Raw genomic sequence first — 8,217 nt, 5'->3', positions numbered from 1 at the left:
GCGTCGTGGTTAAGACATGGCTGACTGTGATTCAAGTCTCGGACCTGGCAGCTTGCTTTCTCACTTTCTCCCTCTCTCTCTTCCTGCCTACCCCTCCGCCCCTGTCTCTGGTCAAATCAAAATAAATAAATAAAGTTAAATAAAATAATTTTTTAAATAATAATAATTAAAAATGAAGAGACTGAAACTTAATGAGCTAAATTATCCTATTTAGCAGGTTAAAAAAAATAACTCCAGGGTCCAGCAGGTGACATAGTGGTTAAGGCACTAGACTCCCACATGGCCAACCACAGTTCCAGCTGTGGACCTGGTAGCTTGTTTTCTCACTTTCTCTCTCTCTCTCTGATGATCATACAGGCCCTGTAGCAAAATTTTAAAATAATAATAATAATAAGGGGACCAGCAGAGAGAATGGTGGCTAAGGTGCTGGACACTCCCACATGGCCAACAACAGTTCAAGCCCCGGACCTAATGCCTTGCTTTCTCACTTTCCCTCCCTCTCTCTGGTCAAATTAAAATCAATGAATAAATAAAATTAAATAAGTAATTCTTTATTTATTATTTGATTTATTTTATAAAAAATAAAGTGGGGCTGGCAGGTGGCGTGGTGGTTAAGACATGGCTGACTGTGATTCAAGTCTCGGACCTGGCAGCTTGCTTTCTCACTTTCTCCCTATTAAATAATTTAAAAATAAATAAATAACAGCTTAAAACACACCATGAGAATACTGGCAACGTTCAAATTAGTTCTTTGAAAATACTAATAAAATGAATGAACTTTGGGCCTGGTGGCATGGTGGTGAAGGAGCTAGACTCCCACATGGCCAACCGCAGTTTGAGTCCCAGACCTGGTGGCTTGCTTGCTCACTTTTCTTCTCTCTCTCACCCTGTGGTCTCTCTCTAGTCAAATTAAAGAAGAAGAAGAATAAATCAAATTAAAATAGTTCTTAAAAGAGTTAATGAACTTCTAATAAAACCGATTTGAACTAAACAAAAAAGCAGTAATCTTTGATACAGCAGAAATATAAAAGGTAAGAAAATACTATGAATAATTTTATACTGATACACTTTAAATTTAGGTCAAATTGACAGAGTTCCAGAAAAACAGAAATGACAAAAATAATTGAAGAAGAAATAGGAAGCCGAAAAGTTCCTACAACCATTAAAGAAATTAAATCACTCTTTAAATATTTTCCAAGAAGAAAATTCCAGGCCGAAATAGTTCCACTGGCAAACTCTATCTTTTGTGTTTGTGTTTCTTTGTGTTTTTTTTTTTTTTTTTAATTTTCTATAGGTTACATGTACTCACGAGAAAGACAGAGAGAAGGAAAGTGAGAAAACACCCCAGGGTGGACAGCCTTTCAAACTAGGAATATGCTTTCTCTGTCCTAAATGAAAAAATAAAATGAAACTCCTTTGACTCCACTCCCTCCTTAAAGTATTAGCTCACTCCTCTCTCCAATGTCTAGTACCTTATATTTCTCCACTAGGCACCTTTCTGGTTAGAACACATTTTTGTTTTCTCATGTCACAAAGCCAATGCTCCTGTTTAGCTCCAATACATACTTTTTTATTAGCATTAGATATCTAAAGATATTTTCTTGACCATACTTTTATAATAAGGCCTAAAGTTCTCTGTCCCAGCCAGAAAACTATAAACCATCCCCTAGTAAACAAACACAAAAAATAAATAAAAATCTATTCAAAGAAATATGTACCTGTCTTTTAAACAGTAAAAATGTATTACCTGAGTAAGAATTAAGAGAAACTGTCCACCGTACTGTTAGTCCTATTAAGACCACTACTGTCATCAAGTACCACTTCTCCATAGTGCTTCAAATGTAGGGAGGGAGAAGAAAAAACAACCAGCACTACAATACTTTTACACGCAGTCAGTCACTTCTTTTCTTGATCAGAGAAATGTCATCACTTCTTTGGAATCAGGAGTTTGAGAGGATTTTAATGATGCTTCACTTCCAAGCAGTCAAAATGGATTATTTATGAAGGAGGAACCTAGGATAAAAAAGACACCGAGCTTTAACTGAGTACAGTACCTGTAATAAAGAACCCATTAAACCAAGTAGAAAGAAGAATTGCGGGGACAAACAATGGCATAATGGTTACATCGCTCGACTCCTACATAGTTGACCACAGTTTGAGTCCTGGACCTGGCAGCTTAAAACCCACACAGGGCACATGTGCATGCATGCCCAAAATCCTGAGGAGAATAGAGGAGAAGGGATTGCAGCATGGTCATCCCCCCGGGGGGGGAGATTTCTCGCTTTCTGTCTCTCTGTCTCTCTGTCAAGCGTACATGCTCTGTAGCAAAATCTCTCTCTAAAAAACATTAAATGAAAAGAAAGAAGAATTAGAAAGAAGGAGGGTATGGAGAGGAGGAAGTATCAAATAGCTTTAAATTAATATTCCCTTGTCTTCTAGTTGGGAAATACACATGCCTCAAAAGATGATTCTCCCTGTTAAATGATCCTCAAAATGTTTAAAGATGTAGTAAGGATTTTCTTTCACAAGGGAATATTTCTAAGAGGAAGATACAAAAATAGGGATACAGACAGCACGGTCAATTCTATCTAGAGTATATTCACCAGGTAAATAAAAGACAACAAAGGTAGACAAAGGGGTGATTTATCTTTAGTACAAAAAGAAAAATTTTTATCTTTGTATTTTGTTTGGGAAAGTCATCTACCAAAGTAATAGCTGTAGTTTGGTTTTCAGTTCATTTTTTCCAAAATATACTTGCACCGAGCACACTAACCTTCCATCTTTGAGAGTGAACCTTTACAAAAATCAGTAGAGACTCAAACTTTAAAGAAAATACAACCAAATTAACTATTTACATGGCTTTTTTTCTCATAAGTTGGGAGTTTACAAGTAAGAAAGAAATTGACATTTTCCTCTTCTCTTTGAAAGAGGATGGGTCATTGTAACCACAGGATATACTTTAAATATATTCACAGTGGGCCAGCAGATGGTACAGCAGTTTACATCACTGGACTCCCACATAGGCAACCATGGTTCAAATCCCAGACCCAGTGGCTTGAAAATTATGCTGGAAACGTGTGCATACGAGCCCAAGATCCCAGGAGGAAAATGGAGGAGAAGGGATTGCAGAATAACCATCTCCCTGGGGGAGGATATCTCACTTTCCCTCTCATCACCTGTCTCTCTCTCTCTCTCTCTCTCTCTCTCTCTCTGGTCAGCACACATGCCCTAAGGAAAAAACTTCTCCAAAAATAAATAAATAAATTCAGAAAAATATAATTAATAAGCCAACTGAAAATTTAGGAAAAACTTTAGTACATTCTACCTACTGGGCTAAAACTATTTTCTTACATAAATTAAAAAAAAAAAAAAATCAAGGGACAACCCCAGAATTAATGAAGTCTAGCACCTCGATCAGAATGACTCGATGTCTTTGAAAGGGCTCTGTAACTCTGATTACATAAATCCCCTTTCTCTTTATTTTCTCCTGCTGTATTCACTTTAGATCATCACTAACTTCTATCACAGAAACAAGATAAGGAAAATTAAAATTAAATCATTTTCCAGTGTCAATCCTGAGGTTAGTCAGGTTACATGCCATTATAAACTATTCAAAATCTTTTTTTAGTTTACTCAAAAAGCCCCTTTTAACACCATGATACACTATGTATTCTTGAGTTGTAATACAACACTCTGTTTTCTGCTGAGATATCATGTTTAAAATTTACCATGCAAATGTTGATTCCTGGATTTAAAAATAGAGCATAAGTAACATTCTATCCAGGAAATTTAAATCACTAATATGACCAAGTTAATTGTCCACAGTTCTAGATAAACTCATTTAAGTACTTCACTAGAAACCTTGAGTAACAAAACTAAGACTACCAATAAACTTAATAGTCATAATGGGGGCCAGCGGGTGACATGGACCCCACATGGCCCACCACAGTTTGAGTCCCAGACCCGGCAGCTTGCATTCTCTCTCTCTCTCTCTCCCTCTCTGGTGAGTGCACATGCCCTGTTGCAAATTTAAAAATAATAATGATAAATAAAATTATATACATAATAAGTAATAATAATGAGAAATAAAATTATATGTTTTAAAAATAGTCATATTTGGGGGCCAGCAGGTGGAGTGGTGGTTAACAGCTACCACATGGCCAACCACAATTCAAGTCCCGAACCTAGCAGCTTACTTTCTCTTTTTCTCTCTCTCTCTCTCACTCCATCCCTCTCAGGTCAAGTTAAAATAAATAAATAAAGTTAAATAAAATAATTCTTAAAAAAAAAAAGTCACAATGTGGACCAAGTAGATGGCATAATGGTTACATCACTGGACTCCCACATAATTGACCACAATTCAAGTCCCAGACCCAGAAGCGTGGAACTCACACCAGGTACAAATGTATGTGAGCCCAAAATCCCAAGGGATTATGGTGTGGCCATCCCCCCTGGGTGGGGGTGGTGGGGGTTTCTCTCAGTTTCTGTCTCCCCAGCAAGTGCATGTACTCTAAGTTAAAAAATAAATCTCGGGGTGGGGGAGAACAGAAGCTGAGCAATTATCTGATAGGAATATTTTAAATGTAGGAATGTAAGACTGATTAGAGCAGCAAGTGGTGTGGTAGTTAAGGTGCTGGGCTCCCACATGACCACCTACAGTTAGAGTCCTGGACCTGACGGCTTGCTTCCTCACTTTCCCTCTCCTTCTGGTCAAATTTAAAAGTGCTAACGATAAACAAAATTAAACTATTCTTACAAAAGAAAGAATGTAAGGCTGATTTTTTTTTTAATTTGCTATAGTGTACATGCAGTGTGTGCTCACCAGAGAAAAGGAAAATGAGAAATCTCTCTCTCTCTCTCACACACACACACACACACACACACACACACAACACATTTGAGGTGCCAGGAGGGCATAACCGCTTGAGTCCCTTCTCCTCTACTCTCTTTTCAGTACTTCCAGTATCCATACAAATGCTCCTGGAATGATTTTCTAACTGCTAGGTCCAGGATTTGAATCGCAAAGTCAGCCATGTGGGATCCAGCAACCTTAAACTCCATGCTACCTGCTGGTCCAGAGATGACTAATTTCTTTTTTTGTTTAAGATTTATTTATTTATTTTATTTATTATTGTTATTTTTTTTTTAATTTGGACAGAGAAAGACAGGGAAAGTGAGAAAGCAAGCCACCAGGTCTGGGATTCAAACTACAGTCAGCCATGTGGGAGTCCAGCACCTTAATCACCACATCACCCGCCGAGATGACTAATTTCTCTCTTTTTTTTTAAAGAATTATTTATTTATTTAATTCCATTTGTCATTATTATTATTATTATTATTTAATTGGACCAGACAGAGACAGAGAAAGAGATGCGGAAAGCGAGAAAGCAAGACACTAAGGTCCAAGACTCAAACTGCGACCAGTCCTATGGGATGGGAATACAACGCCTTTATCCACAACACCACCTGCCTAATTTCTAAAGTGACTTCTAAATCTGATTTGGGAAGGACCAGCAGATGGTGTGTGTAATGGTGTAATGGTTACACCACTGGACTACCGCAGAGCCGACTGCAGTTTGAGTCCCTGACCCGGCTGCTTAAAACTCACACTGGGCATGTGTACATATGTGCCCAAGATCCCAAAAGGAGAATGGAGGAGAAGGGACTGCGGCATGGCAATCACCCCTGGGGAGTGATTTCTCACTTTCTGTCTCTCTGTTTCTCAGATGAGCGCATGTGCACTACAGCACAAATCTCTCTTTAAAAAAAACAAATCTACAGGGCCAGCAATTGGCATAATGGCTATGTCGCTGGACTCCCATGTAGTCGACCGTGGTTCAAATCCTGAACCCAGTGGCTTAAACTAACGCCAGGTGTGTGTGCATGCATGCCCAAGATCCTGAAAGGAGAATGGAGGAGAAGGGATAGTGGCATGGTCATCCCCCCTGGGGAGTGATTTCTTGCTTTCTGTCTCTCTGTCTCTCTCTGTCTTTCTGGCAAGCTCACGTGCCCTATAGCAAAAACCTCTTTTAAAAAATCTGATTTTGAAAGGAAATTATGTGTCAGAATTCATATAAATTGAGACAATACAGGGGCTACAGGTGGCGCGATGGTTAAGGCACTGGACTCCTACATGGCTACTGCAATTTGGGTCCCAAACTTGGTGGCTTGCTTTCTCACTTTCCCCCTCTCTCACTGTCCCTCGCTGGTCAAATTAAATAATTGATTGATTAAATAAAGTTCAATAAAAAATAATCCTTTTAAAAAAATTGTGACAAAAGGCCAGCAGGTGGCATGGTGGTTAAGGACCCTGGACCCCCACATGGCCCACCACAGTTTAAGAGCTGGACCTGGAAGCTTGCTTTCTGACTTTCCCTCTCTCTTTCTCTCTCTCACTCTGTCCCTCTCTGATCAAATTAAATTAAATAAAGTTAAATAAAATAATTCTTTTTAAAAATTTGTGACAATACAATAGAAAACTTGGTTCTTCAATGCGCTAATGTTTACCCCAATTCCCAATGGCTGCCAAGTAGTGCCAGAAGGGCTTCTTTGATGAGTGAATCAGCTAGGCCTTCCTATCCCACACAAGACGGTCAAGCAGTTCAAGGACATCAAAAACACTTCCCCAGATGTGTTACCCTTTTATAAAATAAAACCCAAATGCCCCAGCCATAAAGCCCTTTCTGAACTGACCCCTCACTGACTCCCCAACTTCCTCTCCTCCCACCTCTCCTGGGGTATTTCCTCTCCTTCCAGAAGTTGCCAATTCATTCATACTTCAGTCCCTTTCCACGTGGTTCCCTCTGCTTGGAATGCTGTTAACCCAGCTCACCCACTAATTTTCTGTCATTCATGTTGTATCTAAAGTTATCTACTGGGAAAGGTCACGTCTGAGGGCTCTACTAGTCTCCTCCCCTTATTGTTTATAACTTACCTTCTTTAATTCTCTTCCTAATTATTTTCACTACCAGAAATTGTATTTTTAGACAACATGAAACGATCTCACACACAGAGTAAAACAAAAAAAAACTAGACACCAAAGCATACCATATGGTTCCTTGAAAGGAATAGGCAGAACTTCTCAATGGTGTTATAAATCAGGAAATACTGATAGTTTCCTTTGTGGGAAAAAGAAGGGATGGATTGAGATGGGTACAGGGTCGGTCCTCTGTGAACGTATATTTGATTTAGCGGGGGTTATTAGATGTGTTTATTCCGTGATAAATCAGCTAGTTACAGTTTGTGATTGGCATACAGTATTTTCCTGTACGTGTTATCTCAAGAAAAAAATCATGAAAGGAAAGGACATTCATCTGGCAACTAGAATAAAGCTCCCAGTGAGCAGAGATCCTCCGGTTGTGGGCCGTTGTTCTGTCCCCAGCTTAGAAAGGCACTGGCAGAAAGCAGGTGCCCAGGAAGCATTTGCTGAATGGAGACAGTACGCGTGACAGGAGGGGAGGTCCTAACTCGTGTGCAGTTAAAGGTACCTTGCGACACTTTCAACTGCTCTTTTCCCACCGTAAGGCAAAGTACCAGTAATCCATGCACAAGCCACAAGATGTTAGGCAGGCAGCAGAGTCGCTTTCGCCCACTCTGCCCTGAGGAGGCATCTTGACCCAAAGTCAACGTCCACCTCCCGGAGCAGCGCCAGCGCGAGCAGCCCTCCTAGGTGAGCTATCTGGCAACAGGGACCCCTCCCGACTTTCTTCCTCCCTTCTCCAGAGGGACAGACACGGGCACCACGACCGCCGATCAGGAGGTGCCACCACGAGCCCCGCGTCCCTCCACCCGGCCCCCAGGCGACCCTGCAGGCTGGGCTGGGGAGGCCTCGCTCTGAGACCGCAGCCGGCAGTGGGGTAGCCAGCTGCGCTCCAGCTCGCAGCGGCTCGCGAGCCCCGAGCACCTCCCCATACCGGCTGGGCGTCTAGAACCCCGGAATCGTGGGCTCTTACCAGCCGGACGCCAGCCGCGGGGATTGGCGCCAACAGCGAATCCCACGAAGGCGCCTGCGCGCTCGCTCCCGCGGTGGAGAGCACCTCTGGCCTTCCGCCTCGGAGTGCTCGCGTGCCCGCGCACCTCCCGCTCTCCCTGCGTGGGAGCGAGCCCGTCGAGCGTGAGGGGCGGAGCGGACAACGAGGACAAGGCGAGCAGGAGGCGGGGCGAGGAGGGGAGCAGGAGGCGGGGCGCGGAGGGGAGCAGGAGGCGGGGCGCGGAGGG

The 8,217-nt window shown here is 41.8% G+C and overlaps 1 protein-coding gene across 1 annotated transcript in view; it reads right to left on the bottom strand.

Moving 5' to 3' along the window:
• ALG6 (ALG6 alpha-1,3-glucosyltransferase) overlaps nt 1-8,132 on the bottom strand; it is a 51,715-nt gene extending 43,583 nt beyond the window's left edge. The window contains 2 exon segments of the mRNA XM_006147531.3: nt 1,748-2,013; nt 7,953-8,132. Of these exon segments, the coding sequence (XP_006147593.1) occupies nt 1,748-1,829 (82 nt within the window). The 5' untranslated portion in view covers nt 1,830-2,013; nt 7,953-8,132.
• Between the last annotated feature and the right edge of the window lie 85 nt (nt 8,133-8,217).

This window comes from Tupaia chinensis, unplaced genomic scaffold, assembly GCF_000334495.1.
Source record: "Tupaia chinensis unplaced genomic scaffold, TupChi_1.0 Scaffold000215_1, whole genome shotgun sequence".
Taxonomy (NCBI): Eukaryota; Metazoa; Chordata; class Mammalia; order Scandentia; family Tupaiidae; genus Tupaia; species Tupaia belangeri.
This window is presented reverse-complemented; position numbering and strand designations above follow the sequence as displayed.